The 17,206-nt window shown below is 59.2% G+C and overlaps 1 protein-coding gene across 3 annotated transcripts; it reads left to right on the forward strand.

The window, feature by feature from the left end:
* The first annotated feature begins 34 nt into the window (after positions 1-34).
* On the forward strand, positions 35-15,235 carry PTPN6 (protein tyrosine phosphatase non-receptor type 6). Of its 3 annotated transcripts, none has more exons than XM_068560175.1 (16): positions 35-184; positions 5,243-5,365; positions 5,563-5,757; positions 8,283-8,472; positions 8,630-8,746; positions 8,833-8,946; positions 9,104-9,200; positions 9,566-9,645; positions 9,820-9,969; positions 11,352-11,483; positions 11,601-11,755; positions 13,868-13,935; positions 14,037-14,188; positions 14,290-14,381; positions 14,737-14,877; positions 15,015-15,235. In XM_068560175.1, exons 1-15 carry the CDS (start codon positions 171-173, stop codon positions 14,849-14,851), a joined length of 1,794 nt encoding a protein of 597 aa, XP_068416276.1. In that variant the 5' UTR covers positions 35-170; the 3' UTR covers positions 14,852-14,877; positions 15,015-15,235. The 3 variants fall into 3 exon arrangements, with proteins under 3 accessions (XP_068416276.1, XP_068416275.1, XP_068416277.1); XM_068560174.1 differs by having other exon boundaries at positions 15,055-15,235; XM_068560176.1 differs by lacking the exon at positions 35-184 and adding an exon at positions 5,147-5,164 and having other exon boundaries at positions 15,055-15,235.
* Positions 15,236-17,206: the final 1,971 nt, after the last annotated feature.

Below are 17,206 nucleotides of genomic sequence, written 5' to 3' on the forward strand. Positions count from 1 at the left end.
TAAGTCCATGGGCTTGTCCCTGTGGTGTCTTGGCCTGGCGGGCAGCATCGAGAGGAAAGTGGCCGAGTTCTGAGTGTTCTTCCTCACCTTGGGCCACCGCACAGCTGCGCCACGGGCTCAGCCCCGCCCCCTGTGGCCATCTGCCTGTGACTCCCTACCCCTCTCGGGAAATGCTGTCCCATGGGTAAGTCCCCTGCTCCACTTGGGTATCACGGTCTCCTGTTCATTTGGGAGGGAGGGGCAGTGTTCCCGCTCACTCCTGACAGGTGTGTGACCACGAGTGCGACCTGCCCCTGCCCCCTGCCCTGGGTCTGCTTCCCCGAAAGATGTCAGGAACTCCAGGCTCATTTGTAGCCCTCTGCACCACCCCCCCCCGCCCCCCCTCTCTAGCACTTTCTCCCTGACAGATGCATATTTCTTCTCACCATTGCATTTCTCCCTTCACCCTCTGGTCCCCTGCTTCTGCCATCTGCTTAGGATCTGTCCCCCTGGGGAGCCCATGTCGTGTGAAACATTACACATCTGAAAGGCAAATCTGAGAAGGCTCCCCTGTTCCCACTCAACTTCCCAGTATCCTTCATTCAGATTTCCTTCAGTTTCCCTTCACTCTGCATCAGTTCATTCAACAGATACCTGTTGAGCATCTATTATATGCCAGGTGCTTTTTAAGGTGCTGCCAATACTGTAGCAAACAAGAGAGACACGGTCCCTGCCCTCACAGAGCTTCACTCACTCCAGTGGAAGGTGACAGACTGCCCAAGGAACCCACTAAATAGGATGATTGCAGGTTCTCAGAAGTGTTACCCAGAAAATGAAACAGCTTCATGTGCTAGTAAGTGACTGGGGTGCCAGTGGCATCACTGGCTGGAGGGGGCAGGGAAGGCTTTCCTGAGGAGGTGATACAGGAGCTGTGACCCGGAGGAAGAGGAGGAGGAGCCAGGCTCCAGTGCCCCTGGGCAGAGGGAATGGCCAGTGCAAAGGCCCTGCTGTGAGAACAAACTAAACGACAGTGCCTGCAGCAGAGTAGGTCAGTGGGGAGGGCCGGGACGGACCGGGCCTTGCTGGAGTTTGGATGCTACAGTGAGGACCTGCTTGGCGTGTTGGTGAGTTGATGGGTTGGTCACCCCCGAGTCCTGCAGGTTCTCGCTTCTCACACTGACATCTGCCCTGGGGTGTGCCCTGCCTCCCCCAGTGCACACCTTGTCTCCTTCAGCCCTGATGTCAAGGTTCTGATTGAGTTGTCTGGTCCCTGATCCCTTCCGCACTCCCACCTCGGTCGTTTTCCTACCAGGTGGTTGGCAAGGCCTCTCCTGGGACAGAATCCTTCCTTGGGTCCCCAGCCTGGCCCTGTGAGACCCTCTGCCATGGGTCCCAGCCTCTGAGAGCAGCTCAGCTCAGCCACAGTGCCCTGCTCCCACCCAGCGCTGCTCCAGTGGGTCCTGTGCCTGCCCCCCGGGTGCCTTTGCAGATCCTGCCTCTGCAGGAGTGCCGGCCCCTGTGGCCTCATCATGGGCTGTGCCAGTGCCCTGCCTCCTTCTCCAGCAGTGGTTGGTGTGGTGGGAAGGGCAGTGGCCTCACGTCAGACAGCCTTGGTTTGTTGCCTTCCCCTTACTAGCTTGTGACCTTGGGCAAGTTACTTCTCTGAGGCTTAGTTTTTGTTTCTAAAATTGGGCTAATGAGACCTACTAAATAATGTTGGCATGTGGATTAATAATGTCACATAAAAGCTGTTCGTGCCAAAAACTTACTTCATATTGGTCTTTTGTATCAGTATTTGGGAAATATTGTTAAGCCCATTTATCAGGTAGGGATACTGAGGCTCAGGGAACTTCAAGAACTTTCTAGATATTATTTCACCTTCTTTGCTCTTCCAGACTGCCTGTCTTTCTGCATCCCCCTTGATCTTCATCTCTACCTTTATTTCCTTGCTTTCCAAGTGAATAATTTTCTCTTCGGAATTAATAGGCCCTTACTTTTGTAACTCTGAGCTTCCTTGAGCCTGTTTTCCTCCCTTAAAAAAAAAATTCAGAAAAATAATTCCTACATCACAGGGATGTCTGAGGCCCAAATGGGATTGTGTGTGTGTGCAAGTGCTCTGTGAACTCCAGAGCACTTATGTCAAGGGAAGGGAGGTGCTTCTTATTTATTTTCCTGCCAGAGGACAGCAGAGACAGTACATCTCATCCTGGTGTCTGTCTGTCTTCTGGCTTGACTCCCTTCAGAGAAATTCCTGCTTCTTCCATGGTCAGGAGTTTCTGGGTTCCTAGTTAGTTTCTCTCCACCAAGCGGTGTAAGCTCCAGAAGGAGAGTGGCTTGTGGCCAGGGTGCAGGGAGTGTTTAGTGCCGAGCATGGACCTGCAGCTTCGTGTGTGGTCAGGATGTGGTGTCCACATGTGGGTGTTTGCACCCAACCAGGTACGTGCGTAGATGGACATGAATGGTGAGGTGCATGTAGTGGGACTGTGTGTGCATAAGTGGATGCTTGTGTGCTTGTTTGTGTGCGTGTGTGTGTATACTCATCTGTATATGACAAGCAGGGTGTGCATGTGTAGGACCGGACCTGGGCTTGTGACCATTTATGTGCATGGGTCCGGATGAGCTTGGTTATTGGACACACACTCTGTGCGAGGCATGGTGCTAAGTTTTGACCACTTGGAGGTGAGCCAGACCGGCAGCGGACCCCCTGTGGTGGAGACGCCGATGTCCACCTCCTTACTGCCCCCTGCTGTGGGGGTGACTTCATGGTCTTTCAGGGCAGCTGTCCAAGACTGGAGGTAGTCAGTGTTAGACCATGCAATAAACAGACCAAGCAAGGCTCCCAGGGCCCCAGAAAGAGGCGGAAAAAAGAAGCCCTTTTTGGGGTGGGGGGGAAATTGATGTTCAAAAAATGATAAAGTAGCCAACATAAGAAAATAGACTTTTGTTGGGCTTGAACACTTTGTTATTTATTTTCCTTATTTTTTGAGGCACAGCATACATCATGTGCATGAATATTGAACATCACATTTATTCTATCCGTGTATATACCACCCAGATCGCGATGTAGAGCATTCCCAGTAGCCCAGAAGTGTCCCAGGAATTGCCATCTCCCAGGCAGTTTACTTATTTTTATAAAGGTAATACATGCCCATGATATAACCTTCAAAAAGGTGGAAGGGAGAAGGAAAGGTCCCTCCCAGCCCTCTCCTCCAGCCACCTGGTCCCCCTCCCTAGGGAAGCCACCGACAGGAGTTTCTTGCGTCTGTTCCGTTGGGCTTCTTCCCTCTTGCTTTGGTTTGGGGATGTTTGTGATTGTATTTGGAATTACAGGGAGCATGACAAGCTTTTAGTGTTTAGGGCCTCTCCAGGTCAACCGGCCCTGAGAATAAGCCCTGGCAGGCCCTGGGCCCCCAGCCCCAGTCCCAGGAGACAGGCCTCTGGTCAGAGTCCTGAACTGCAGCGGATTCAGACCAGACCCCCTTGGCAAGAACCTACAGCTCAGGCATAGGGTGGACGCACCCATGGGGGCTGGTGGCTCCGCCCCCACCTGCTTCCCTAGGTCTGCTCCTTACCTGACTGCAGGGTTGGGGCCAGATGGACGGGCCAAAGCCTGAGGACAAGAAGCAGAGAAGGTGCAAGTTGGACAGGGCATAGGGGTCATTCTGTCTATCCCTCTGCCCCAGGGCACCTCTTCAGCTGTGTGTGTCAAGGGAGGGGAGGGCATCCCTCTGTAGGCATCTTCCCGGCCTTGGCAATTACGGAGTCTCCCCCTCCCACTGTGACCCTAATGGAAGAGGCTCCCAACCTCTGTTCTTTTTTTTTAGCTTTTTATTTTTATTTTATTTTTTAAAATATTTATTTATTTATTTTTTGGCTGCGTCAGGATTTAGTTGGGGCGTGTGGGCTCTTCGCTTAAGTTGCGGTGCGTGTGCGGGCTTCTCTCTAGTTGTGGCACGCGTGGCATGTGGGATCTTAGTTCCCCAACCAGGGATTGAACTGGTGTCCCCTGCATTGCAAGATGAAGTCATTTTTTTAAAAATTTATTTTAATTTCTTTTCTTTTATTTATTTGTTTTTGGCTGCATTGGGTCTTCGTTGCTGCACGCGGGCTTTCTCTAGTTGCGGCGAGCGGGGGCTACTCTTTGTTGCAGTGCGCGGGCTTCTCATTGCGGTGGCTTCTCTTGTTGCAGAGCATGGGCTCTAGGTGTGCGGGCATCAGTAGTTGTGGCACGTGGGCTCTAGAGCACAAGCTCAGTAGTTGTGGCGCACGGGCTTAGCTGCTCCGCAGCATGCGGGATCTTCCCGGACCAGGGCTCGAACCCGTGTCCCCTGCATTGGCAGGTGGATTCTTAACCACTGCGCCACCAGGGAAGTCCCAGCTCTTTATTTTTTTATTGGAGTACAGTTCCAACCTCTGTTCTTTGAAGCCCTGAGGCCTGGCATACAGTAGTTAAAATCACCGGCTTTGGAACCAGGCCGTCTGGCTTGCATCCCGGCACTGCCACTTACTGACTGTTTGACCCTGGGCGAGCTCCCTACACTCCCCGAGCCCCAGGTTCCTTGTCTGGAAAATGGAGATAACGAAGGTACCTGCTTCACGGGGCTATGGTGATGACATCTGAGATAAGGCATGTAAATATCATACAAGTACAGTGCCTGGCATACGGACTCCACTAATGACAGTTGCCACCGTCACCATTATTAGTGGCTTGGACCAGGGAAGGCTGGGGGAGCGGGAGTAGACGGCGCGTGGCTGGGCGGCTTCCCACGTACCGAGCATGGTCTGCGCCCGGAGTGCGCCAGGCGCACGTGTGTCCTTACTCGGGTGTCCCCCCACGTGTGGAGGGCCGCGCTCCCGAGGCCTTTGATGGCAGGCGTATGGGAAGTGGGCCCCCCCCCCCCCACCTCGCCACTGCCACCCTGCACAGCTTCTCCCCACTCTGCTCTAAAACGAGAAGTAGAGTGAGTTCCCCCAAGGGGTCGGCCGCGCCCCTTCCTGTCCCCGCCCTGCCGGCTGCCCCAGGCCAGTGGAGTGGCAGCCCCAGAACCAGGACCGCGGTGGTGAGGTGGCCTGGGAGCTGAGAGCCTCGCGAGGCTTAGCCCCGGCGTTCTCCGCCTGCCCGGACTCAGCGGCACCACCCTGTTGCCTGCACCCCCTTCCCCCCGGGCACCCCCAGGATGGTGAGGTAAGGGCCGGGGACCCTGGGTAGGCAGGAGGTGGGGTGCCCCAGGGCCCTCTCCTCACTGCCCTCCCGGCCTCCCAGGTGGTTTCACCGAGACCTCAGTGGGCTGGATGCCGAGACCCTGCTCAAGGGCCGAGGGGTCAACGGGAGCTTCCTGGCTCGGCCCAGCCGCAAGAACCAGGGCGACTTCTCCCTCTCCGTCAGGTGGGTGGCCCGAGGCTCTAGCGGGGGCCAGGACTTGGCCTCTCACTCTGGTTGCCCAGGCCCCAGCGCGTCCCGGCCCTGTGTGTGTCCACCCCGTCCCCGTGTGCCCTCCCTGCCCAGGACCCCCGCCCATCCCCCACCCCGCCCCCTCTCCGCTCTCGCATCCACCGGCCTCACCGCCGCCCGGTGCCCTGCAGGGTGGGGGATCAGGTGACCCACATTCGGATCCAGAACTCGGGGGATTTCTACGACCTGTATGGAGGGGAGAAGTTCGCGACGCTGACGGAGCTGGTGGAGTTCTACACGCAGCAGCAGGGTGTCCTGCAGGACCGCGATGGCACCATCATCCACCTCAAGTACCCGCTGAACTGCTCAGACCCCACCAGTGAGAGGTGAGGGGCTCCGCGCCCTGGCCCAGCCCACGGAGAGGTGGGCTGGCCTCCACCCCAAGTGCCCCTCCCCCCCCCCCCCCCCCCCCCCCCCCCCCCCCCGCCCCAGCTCCTTCTCAGGGCTCTGTGGGCCTCTTCCCTCCATGTGATCCTGGGGCCCCTTTCCATCAACCCCTGAGGAAGAGAAGGTCACCTCGCCCTTCTCCAGGGTCCCTGTCTGCCAGCAGCCCAGGCTCTGCTAGTGCCCGAGAGGCCACTCCTCGTGGCTGTGTTTCCCAGCAGTCTGGCTCTGTTGTTAGAAAGAACTTCTTCTTACCTGGAACAGAATCTGCCCTCCTGTAACTGTTCCCTCCCCAGCAGGGGTTAATACAGGGAGAGGCTGATGTTGAGGAAGAGCATAGGGACCAGCGTTTATGAGGACACTTGGTGCCTCATCTCAGCAACGCCGTGAGGACAGGTCTGCCCCCTTGGGCTGGGTGGAGCTGGACGAGTCCCTTGACCAGAACCCAGATCACTGAAAACTGTGGGATAGGTGTGTAAGGGGCCTAGTACCTGGGCACAGGGTAATGCTCCAGGCATCTTTTTGGCTCCATCTTTTTGGCTCCAAAGATGTGGTCCCCAGAACTGGGCTGGCTACTTCCCATGCAGTCTCCCCAGTGCACAGGTGGAGGGTGGTGGGACCCTAACACTCAGCAGGACATGGTTAGGGTCCTGGTCCGTGAGTCCGTGGCTCATTTTATAGCTTCATCTCCGTGACAGCTCCTATTAAGGGGAAGGGCAGCTGAACAACTCTGGGTTTATTTTTCACACTCCTGGGGTCAAGTCAACTTGCCCTTGTCCTGTATTTGTGTATCGATTGTTGAAATGATTCTGAAACTTTGATTTTGTCCGCTTTCAGTCTCTCTGACATGCGTGCCTCCCAATGTGCATTCATATTTTTTCCAAGTCAGTGACTGAAACTTAGCCCTGGATGAGGCTGAGGTAAAGGCCCTGGGGCCCACCCCTGGAGACCTCTTTCCCGTGAACATGGAGCCACTGATCCACTTCCTGTGAAGCTACCTCTTCCAGGAGGGAAGCCACATTGATGACCTTGCTGGTGACTGCCCTTCCTTGGTGTCTGCCCCCTCTTGCCCCTTTCCTGCACCCCACCTGTAACATTCATGGGGATTTTCCACCCAGACTCTCTTGAGCTCTTCATGTCCTGGCTTCCTCCTCGTCTGGGCCAGGATCTGCCCTGCTGGCTGCTGCAGGAAGAGGGTGGAGCTGGAAGAGGGATGGAGCTGAGCAGACCCCCTGGGAGGGGCCTGAAGCCTGGGAGCTGGGAGAAGTCGAGCACTGAGGGAATCAAGACCAGGGCAGCTGACCCTAAGAGGCCCTTTTGGTTACCTGTGCCAGGAGGCCTGGGCTCACCCTTGACCCCGGGAGTGTGTGGAGGAGGCTCTTTCTCCAAACCTCAGCTTGTGTTCTCGCAGCTGCCCCACCCCCTCTGCGGGAATTTGCATTTGTCCCCTCACTGGCTAGCTCTCCCCTGTGGTCAGCCTGACATTTGCATGGAAACTTCCTCATCCTGGGGCCTGGGGGAAGCGGGTTAGCCCCCTCTCCATAGCCCTGGGGACCTGGCCTATCCCCGAGTGATGGGATGGGGTGGCCCAGGGGGTCCTGGACAGGGCAGGAGACTCTGGAAGTCTCTGAGCTGCAGTCTCCTTGGGGCAGGAGTGAGACGGGGCGGGACAGACTGGCCCCCTCCCTCCTTCTCCCCATTCCTGCGGTTGGAAAATGCCCCCCCTCCCCTGGTCCCTGGGCTGAGGAAACCTCACAACCTCACTTCTCACTCTCTCCCCAGAAGGAGTTTTGTGTTTTTTCCATCACGTGGTTTCCTGTGGGGCTGGGCATTGCGGGGCTACAGTTTCCTCCTGGGAAGGGGGTGTGCTTTGGGGAAAGGTCCTAGTTCTGCTTTCTGCCCCTCTGAGCCCCTCTGAGCCCCTCTAACAGCTCCTTCAGTGACATCATCCCAGGCACCCCAGAGCCCCCAAACCACTCTTACCCAGCGGGGTTGTCTGCCTTCCCGGTCCCCCTGGGGAACTTCTCCCCATCATGCCTCCCTTGTGACTTCCGTCTCTCCCATCCCCAGCACTCTCTGTGGTTTGGCCTCTGCATTTGTTTCCCTAGCCCAGCCCTGCCTTTCATGGAGACCCTTCCTGGGTTTCTCCCCTCCAAATATTCTGGATATGGCCTGCCTGTCTGCCTTTGTCTTAAACTTTCAGAGGTGGGCCTGCTTAGAAGTCCTGAGGCTCGCCTCTTATCAGCAAGGGCCTTGGGCCACTGTGCAATCACCCAGCCTCAGTTTCTTCATCTGCAGAATGGGTAGTATCTACCTCTCAGCATTTTTGTGATGGTGGTGGATTTGAAAGCATATAGCAGAGTGCCTGCACGTGGCAGGTGCCCGGTTTCCCTGCCCCCTCCGTGAATGTCTAACCAGCACCTGCCCCTGGCCTCGGTCTCAACTCCCCGGATGCTGTCTTCTCTAGGTGGTACCATGGCCACATGTCTGGAGGGCAGGCAGAGACACTGCTGCAGGCCAAGGGTGAGCCCTGGACTTTTCTCGTGCGTGAAAGTCTCAGCCAGCCTGGAGATTTTGTGCTGTCCGTGCTCAGCGACCAGCCCAAGGCTGGGCCGGGCTCCCCGCTCAGAGTCACCCATATCAAGGTCATGTGTGAGGTAAGGCATCTGGGTAGTGGGGCGGCATCCTGCTGGGGGTCCCATCTGTGCTCCAGCATTGCCCGTGGAGAGGGTCAGCCTGGGCTTCGGGCTGAGGCTGGGGGTCCAGGGAGGGAGACTCGGGTCCTGAGAGGTGGCCTGACTCGGCCCCCCTCAGGGTGGACGCTACACAGTGGGCGGTTCGGAGACCTTCGACAGCCTCACGGACCTGGTGGAGCATTTCAAGAGGACGGGGATTGAGGAGGCCTCGGGCGCCTTCGTCTACCTGCGGCAGGTGAGGGGTGGGCCTGGCTGCCTCCTTCCTTCCCCTGAGCTTCTGAGCTCTAGAAGCGGCTGACTTCTCGCCCTCCCTCGCCCCAGCCATACTACGCCACGAGGGTGAACGCAGCTGACATTGAGAACCGGGTCTTGGAACTGAACAAGAAGCAGGAGTCGGAGGACACAGCCAAGGCTGGCTTCTGGGAGGAGTTTGAGGTGCGTGATGGGACCAGCAGGACGAAGGGCCTGGGGTCCCAGGCAGACCCCGTCCCTTCTCTCCCCACCCCTTACTCTGATCTGCCCCACGTCCTCGCCACCCGTGGACGGCCCTTCTCCAGGGCCTGGGGCTCCATTTCCCCCTCTTGCCCCACAGAGTCTGCAGAAGCAGGAGGTGAAGAACTTGCACCAGCGGCTGGAAGGGCAGCGGCCAGAAAACAAGAGCAAGAACCGTTACAAGAACATCCTTCCGTGTGAGTGCCCGATCCCTGGGCAGCCTCCAGCCCTCCCCCAGCCATTCACCCAGGAAACTCCCCTTCTGCCAGCCGACCTCCCCCCAGCTCAGGGGGTCTCTTCCCCCAGCTCAAGGGGGGACCCCTCTCCACCCGCAGTAGAGCCTCCCCTCCTCCAGAAAGCCTCTGCTCCTCCCAGAGGGGCCTCCGGCACACCACCCCCACCCCCTTCTTCCTCTGAAACCTCCAGCCCCACCCCATACAGATCCCCCATCCCTGCCTGCCCGCAGGGCTCTGAGAGCTCGTGGCTTCTGGGCAAGAGAGGCCTGGAAACTCAGGAAGGGTCTGACCCACGCCTTTCTTGCTTCCTCTCTGCCCGCTCCCAGTCGACCACAGCCGAGTGGTCCTGCAGGGACGCGACAGTAACATCCCTGGGTCCGACTACATTAACGCCAACTACGTCAAGGTGGGTGTGCCCGCCGGTCATGGGGGAGGGGGGGCTGGGCCCTGGGGACCCCCGTTCGTTGGGGGGCTGGGTCCAAAGATGCACGGGCGAAGCCAGAGCTGTTGCCTTGGGTGGCTGAATGTGGCAGGGGTGCGAGGGGCTCACGGTCCTGCGTGTCTCTGCACCCGCGTCCAGAACCAGCTGCTAGGCCCCGATGAGAATGCTAAGACCTACATCGCCAGCCAGGGCTGCCTGGAGGCCACGGTCATCGACTTCTGGCAGATGGTGTGGCAGGAGAACACCCGTGTCATCGTCATGACCACCCGGGAGGTGGAGAAGGGCCGGGTAAGCCCCAGTAGTCGTCCACCACCATTAAGCCAAAGAGACTTGGGGCACCTCGGCGGGCAAGGGTCCTACCTTGTTGGGAAACTGAGGCACGAGGCCTGGGTACACGCTGACTCCCGGACCCCTGCTTGCCACCCTGGGCTCCCCTGACCACCAGACCCAGATTTCCAGCGGCCCCTTTCCTTAAAGTGTCCCTCTGTCCCGCTGTGGGCAGCAGCCCTTCCTGTCCTCTCGGCCTCGTAATACTCTCTGGAGTCAGCCCCAAACCCTCACCCCACGGGCAAGCGACCTCCCTGCCTGCAGGCCGCCCCCTTCCCACGGCACCCTCTGCAGTGGAGTGGCTGTGACCCGTGCAGAGCACACACCGCACCAGGCTGCTCCCTCTGAGAACGCTGCCACGGCCCCCAGCTGCCTTCAGAACAGTCACCCTGCCGGGCCCGGCACTCAGGCCTGATGGCTGCCCTGCAGCCCTCGCTGCCTCTGACAGGCCAGGCTCCCTAAGGCCTCCACGCCTCTGCACGAGCTCATTTCTGCTAGGCACTGGCTTCCTGGCTCTGCGCTCTCTCTGCCTGACAGACTCCTCGCTTGGTTTTTTTTAAATTTTCTTTCTTTCTTTCTTTTTGGCTGCGTTGGTTCTTCGTTGCTGCGTGTGGGCTTTCTCTAGTTGCGGCGAGCGCGGGCTACTCTTCGTTGCAGTGTGCGGGCTTCTCATTGCGGCGGCTTCTCTTTGTCGCGGAGCACAGGCTCTAGGCACGCGGGCTGCAGTAGTTGTGGCATGTGGACTCAGTAGTTGTGGCTCGCGGGCTCTGGAGCGCAGGCTCAGTAGTTGTGGCACACGGGCTTAGTTGCTTCACGGCATGTGGGATCTTCCTGGACCAGGGCTCGAACCCGTGTTCCCTGCATTGGCAGGCGGATTCCTAACCACTGCGCCACCAGGGAAGCCCGACTCCTCGTTTTTTGATGACCCAGCTCAAATGCTCCCTCCTCTGTGAAGCCGTCCCTGATTTCCTCTGTTCCGAGAGGGAGGATTAGTCTCTCCCTCCCCCCGGCTCCTCAGCGGCTCTGGTTCCCTGCTCACCTATCTCTCTGTGAGCTCCTGCAGGCACAGGGGCATAGGCTGCGTCTTACTTGTGTCTGTAACTCCAGCCTGGTTTGCACAGCTTCAGGTTCAGTGCGTGTGCCAGCCAACGTGCACTGAATGACTTGTTAAGTGGCTGGTGAGGTCTCACCACCTGTAAGAGGCTGAGCCAGGCCCTATGTTTCTGACTCTTGGCCAGTTCATCTGTTCATCCATCAGATGCTGACGGGGCCAGCACCAGGGACTCAGGCCCTGCTTGAGGTGGGCACAGGCCTCAGTCCCCACCTTCACCCTCCCTTTTCAGAACAAATGTGTCCCATACTGGCCAGAGGTGGGCACTCAGCGTGTTTACGGACTCTACGCTGTAACCAACTGCGGGGAACACGACACAGCTGAGTACAAACTCCGCACCTTACAGGTCTCCCCGCTGGACAATGTGAGTGGCCCCTGCCCCTGCCCCATGCCCGGGGCCCTCCTCACACCTGTTCTCTTTGGTTGGGTCGAATGAGGCCATGCGTGGGAGCAGGGGCCACTGACTATGTCCTTGACCCAGGGGGACCTGGTTCGGGAGATCTGGCACTACCAGTACCTGAGCTGGCCTGACCACGGGGTCCCCAGCGAGCCTGGGGGTGTCCTCAGCTTCCTGGACCAGATCAACCAGCGGCAGGAAAGTCTGCCTCACCCAGGGCCCATCATCGTGCACTGCAGGTGAGAATAATAATAATAATGATGATATTAGTAATAATAATCAAAGTAGTAGCTGGCAAGTGAGTACTGCTAAGTGCCATGCGCACTTGTAAGCAATTTACATATTAACTCATTTAATGCCTCCCCTGGCCTCCACCTCTTCTGGGTTCCCTGATACTGTTTTTTGTTTTGTTTTGTTTTGGCCACGCCACGTGGCATGTGGGATCTCAATTCCCCCACCAGGGATGGAACCCGCGCCCCCTGCATTGGGAGCGAGGAGTCTTAACCTCTGGACCTCCAGGGAAGTCCCTGGGTTCCTTGATGACTCCAGACCCATGGGTGGAACTTAAGCTTGAACCAGGCCCATTGTTTGATCCTGTGCCTGGTGGGGCGGGCTTCCTCAGAGATTTCCCTGGATGTAGCATCTAGTCCAACCCTGCCACATACAGATGAGGAAGCAGGCCCAGCCTCCTGCCAGGTCACCGCTGGTCAGTGGGGGAGCCTGGAGCAGGGCTCACGGTAGACCCAGGTCCTGGTCACTCCTGTTTTCTCAGACGCGCCTACCCAGCCGGTGTTTCTGGTGTTTCTCCTTGGGGTTGGTGTAGCTCCCCATCCCTTCTCTTTTCCATCTGCAGCCCTGGGTGGCGGGCTGAGGCTTCTTCATTGCTGCAGCCTACCTCTCCCTTCCCGCCAGTGCCCCCAACTCAGCCCTTGGGCTCATGCACCACTAGCTCCACTGGAGACCCTCATGTTCATGGTCAGGAGACCCCGTTCCTGCTCAGGTGGGAAGCTGAGGGGTCAGCAAGGAGGAGCAGGTGTCCCATCAGGCCTGAGGGGCAGCGTCCCGCAGACGGGCCTACTCAGCCGGCCTGGCCTTGGGGGATGGGAGGCAGCAGGCACAGGGTCCTGGACAGACGCCGCTGCTCAAAATTCCAGCTCCTCCACTCACTGGCTGTGCGATCTTGGGCAAAGGACTTCCCTTCTCTGACCCCCGGATTCCTTGTCCGTAAAATCGGGGTCTCATAGGGTTGTTGTGAGTGTGAGACCCTCTCACTGTGTCTGGAATACAGTAAATGCCCGAGAATGGAGCTGTTAATGCTTTAATAGCTCACGTCAGGCAGGGAACGGGAAATGGGAATCTGCTCTGTCCTCTTCCCTTCCAGCTCCCTCCACGTGACCCCGGGGCCGCGAGGGCTGGGGCTTCCTCCTTCTGCCCCACCAGCAACTGCGCGTCCTGGGGCAGGGCCGGGGGGCTGAGTCTGGAGGTGTCCCCCCCGTGTGCTGCCTCAGGGACTGTGCCTCCAGGCCGTGCCTCCCCCCCCCCTTCTTGAAATCCCCATGGCCTTAATTTAGACGTTACAGGAAGGAAGTGGGTGAGGGGGTGTTATTTTTGACAATCTGGGTTTGAAATTAGACAGTGCACCTCAGGGCATTGGCCTGACTGGCCTAACCGAGGGGGTGGGACTGGGCTCTATGTGCGGTCCTGAGGCTCCTGGGGTCTGTTTGCCCAGGGGTGGCGGCCGAGGGTGGGGAGAAGGCAGACTTCCTGCTGCGATGCTCCCCCAAGTTTCCTGAGCCCAGTGGCTCCCGAGGCCTGCTGTCTTGGACGCTGCCCTTGCCCTGCCATCAGGATCTGAAGAAAAAGGGAAATGGAGCCTTGCCGAAAGATGCTCCCGCGGCGAGGAGGGCAGTCTCGCTGGGGCCAAGGCTGTGGGAGACGGCCGGGGAGGCCCAGAGCACCAGGGGAGCAGGCAGGATGTGGTCGGGGAACGGGGTCCCAGACCTCCTGGGGTGGGGGGCAGAGTGAGGGGTGGAAGCAGGCGGTGGAGTGTGGTGCTGGGAAGAAGGAAAGTGATGCGTGTCTGGGGAGCAGCGCCTGAGCACTTGAGAGCCAAGTTCTGCCCCCAAATCCCTTGGCTGGAGTGATGAGCACTGGTGCAGAGCTGGGCAGACTTCTACCCTGCCTACCCTCCCAGTGACCCTGCCTGGTTCCTGCATCTCACATCTTGCCGGTTCCCTAAGCCCCGCCCCTGCCGGGTGCTGCGCTGACACCCCGCCCCCCCCCCCCCCACCCCGCCGCAGCTTCCCGGCTAGTGCAGGCTGGGTCTCTGATGGTGCCCCTTCTCTCCCCAGCGCCGGCATCGGCCGCACCGGCACCATCATTGTCATCGACATGCTTATGGAGAGCATCTCCACCAAGGGTGAGGGTGACCTGTGGGAGATGCGGGGGCAGGTGGGGGAGCGGCCCCCCGTGTCCACCACCTCTGCCCAGGGCCTGACGTCCAGCTGCCCTCCCTGCCAGGCCTGGACTGTGACATCGACATCCAGAAGACGATCCAGATGGTACGGGCCCAGCGCTCGGGCATGGTGCAGACGGAGGCGCAGTACAAGTTCATCTACGTGGCCATCGCCCAGTTCATCGAAACCACCAAGAAGAAGCTGGAGGTCATGCAGGTGCGGGCAGAGCATGGCCTGGTGGGGCCGAGGGAGGGGGGCAGTGGGCATTGTCCGGTGCTGCTGGGACCACCGGCCTCCCACCACACTTCTTCCCACAGTCCCAGAAGGGCCGGGAGTCGGAGTACGGGAACATTACCTACCCCCCAGCCATGAAGAATGCCCATGCCAAGGCCGCCCGCACCTCCTCCAAGTGAGTGGCCCCACCTCCCGCCTCCCAGCATCTGCCCCTTTCTCTTCCCCAGCCCGACCCGTCCTTTCCAGGGAGGTTTGGGTTCAAGTTCAAGCTTGGTTCTTACAACCTGTGTTCACAAGTGTCTCCTGAGTGCCCTCCATGTGGGGCCTGTGCTAGGCACTGATGTGTGAGGTGGAGCCTCCGCCCCCAGAGGAGCTTCTAGTCTAGTGTAAGGACACTGTCAGGACTGGTCTCCTCGCTCTCCTGGCCTCAGTTTGCTCACCTGTGAGATGGGGTGGCCCCGAGGGGCTGCTGGTGCTGGAGACCCCTGCCCTGTCTGCTGACTGCCCGCACCTGCCTGCCCCGCCTGCAGACACAAGGAGGACGTGTATGAGAACGTGCACAGTAGAAACAAGAAAGAGGAGAAGGTGAAGAAGCAGCGGTCAGCGGACAAGGAGAAGAGCATGGGTTCCCTGAAGAGGAAGTGAGCTGGGCCTGTCCTGCGGTGGCCACGGTACGGGCCCCTCCCGGGCCTGCCCTCAGGGGCCCCCCAGGCCCCGTGCTCTCCCCGGGATGGGATGGATGGGGCGGCTGCGGCCTCACCCTGTCTTCCCAGCCCAACCAGACCTGTGTCTTGTCCCCCCGCTCCAGGTCCAACCCCCTCTTACCCCTTCCTTCCCTGTCTCTGCAGCCTCAGCCCCGTCCCTGCAGAGGCCTCCAGTGGAAGACCCAGAGCCTGAACCTCGGAGCCTGGCCCCCCATTCCATTGTAATTTAAATGGCCGTGTCCCCACCTCCCTCTCCCAGCCCCTGTATATAGCCCAGCAAGGCCCCTGGCAGGGCCAGGCCTTTCTCTTGTAAATAAAGCCTCTAGGTCACTGCGTGTGGGTCTCGAACTCTGTGTGCCTGGGCGGGAGGGGGAGGTGGGCAGGGAGTGCTACATGTGGACACAGAAAGCTGGGCCTTCACAGTCTGACACACGAGTGTGAGTGTGGGCCGGGTTCCTCCACCATCTCGTCCCTTTAAAGTGGAGGATGGTCCCGCCAGGGTGGTTGTGGAGATCATTGAGATCAGGGATGGTGACATTCGTTCCACTCTCGCCATGTGTCAGGCGCTGTTGAAAAGACTAAAAGTGGTCATTGAACTGAGGTACCTGTATCATTCGTATTTTACAGTGGGAGAAACTGAGACACAGAGAGATTAAATAACTTGCTCAAGGCCACAGGACTATTGAGCAGCGAAGCTAAGATTTTATTTTAACTCAGGCCTTCTGGCCCCAGAGCCTGCATTCCTGGAGACGCAGCCAGGGTCACCCCGAGGGGGACACAACCACATTCTCCAGCCTGACTTCTACATCCAGGAGCTAAGAAGATCGATAACAACGGCCAGTTAACACAGGCCCAGGGCCAACCTCCCTCCCCCGGGCACCTGGTGTGCAAAGGGGTGCCACGCTCCTCCCTTCCTGGGGCTACTAAGAGCCCTTAGGCTGTTGGTCAGAGTTTCAGTTTTATTTTTGTTCGCTCTTCCTTCCCCTGGGTCCAGAGTGGACAACAGCGATGACTCCTTCTTTGCGTTAAGGCTTCATGTTGATTGATAACGCTAGTCTCCTAGGGAGTTGAGCCCGAGAGTCTGACTTGGGAAGGCCCGGCTTCCTGCTGCTGGGCCGGCTGAGGCTGGGTGGTCATTCACTCAGCATACACTTTGTTTATTGAGCGTCCCTGTGTCCCAGGCACTGGAGCAGTGCTGGGGCATGATGGTGAACCCGACAATTCCTGTCCTGGTGGGAAGGCAGACCCAGAAACAGCCCACAAACATAGAATAAGTACAGACAAGAATTAAGACGGACGCCAACAAAGGTGGGGGGGCGGGTAGGGAGCGAGAGGGCAGAGCTGGGATTGGGCGGCACAGCTCAGCTCCCAGGAGCTGTCGCCCTCCAGGGGGTGCGTGGGTGGAGAATCACCTGTGGGCCTCAGGGCCCCTCTCCCAGCAACGCCCTTGCTATCCCAGCTTGAGCCACACAAAAGAAAGGCGGGTCCCATCCCCTCTCACCGCCCTCGGGCTGACTGCCCGCGGCTGGGATTTGGACTCTCCAGGGCTGTGAGGTGGGTCCAGGGGCAGCTCTGCCCGGCGGGGTGCCCGGTCCCTCTGGAGAGCAGAGCCAGGGCTGCAGGAGAGCAGCTCAGAACTTGAATCGGCCGGGTCAGTGCCGACGCTCCTGGCCAGCTTGGGACTCTTGGCAGGGGCGGGCACCCCAATACTAAGGGTGAGGACAGGGAGGCGCCCCTGGGGGACCCGCCTGCCCTCCACAGGCCGGGATGTCCAGCACAGGTGGGCACCGGGCAGGGGCACAACCCAATCCCTGCTGAGCTGAGCCCTCTCTGCCCTCAGGTTCTCTGGCAGGGGCCTGGGGGAAGGGGCTAGCTGGGGGTGGGAGTGGCCGTGGGGCGAGGCCAAGGAGGAAGGCGAAGGGGGCGAAGACAACCCGTTCCTCTGTCCCTCCGACAACAGGCTGCCTGGTCTGGGCCCCGGGGCAGAGGAGGCAGGTACGAGAGGAGAGACCACGGCCGAGGGTCGGGGCCTGCTGGGGTGACCAGGCCTCAGAGGAGGCGCCTGCGGCTGGCGCTGGGAGGGAAGGGGTTAAGGCAGCGGGGGGTGCAGCCTATGGCTGGAGGACACACCTGTGCGCTGGGGCGGCGGGCGGGGCCCAGGTAGGAGCCTGCGCTGCCCGGCAGGAGAGAAGGAAGGAGGAAGAGTGGAGGCCAGGGCGGCTTCTAGGCCTTGAATCCCGAGCCTCAATTCCTCCTCCTCTCCGTGGCCCTCGCTCCCTGGGGGGCAGGCGGCCTG

Source organism: Eschrichtius robustus, chromosome 13, assembly GCF_028021215.1.
Source record: "Eschrichtius robustus isolate mEscRob2 chromosome 13, mEscRob2.pri, whole genome shotgun sequence".
Lineage (NCBI taxonomy): Eukaryota > Metazoa > Chordata > Mammalia > Artiodactyla > Eschrichtiidae > Eschrichtius > Eschrichtius robustus.

Bases quoted from the DNA above. Each gene is read 5' to 3' on its own strand.
- PTPN6 (XM_068560175.1), top strand. The intron at 5,366-5,562 runs GTGGGTGGCCCG...GGTGCCCTGCAG, and splicing joins GACTTCTCCCTCTCCGTCAG to GGTGGGGGATCAGGTGACCC. The intron at 8,947-9,103 runs GTGCGTGATGGG...CTTGCCCCACAG, and splicing joins GCTTCTGGGAGGAGTTTGAG to AGTCTGCAGAAGCAGGAGGT.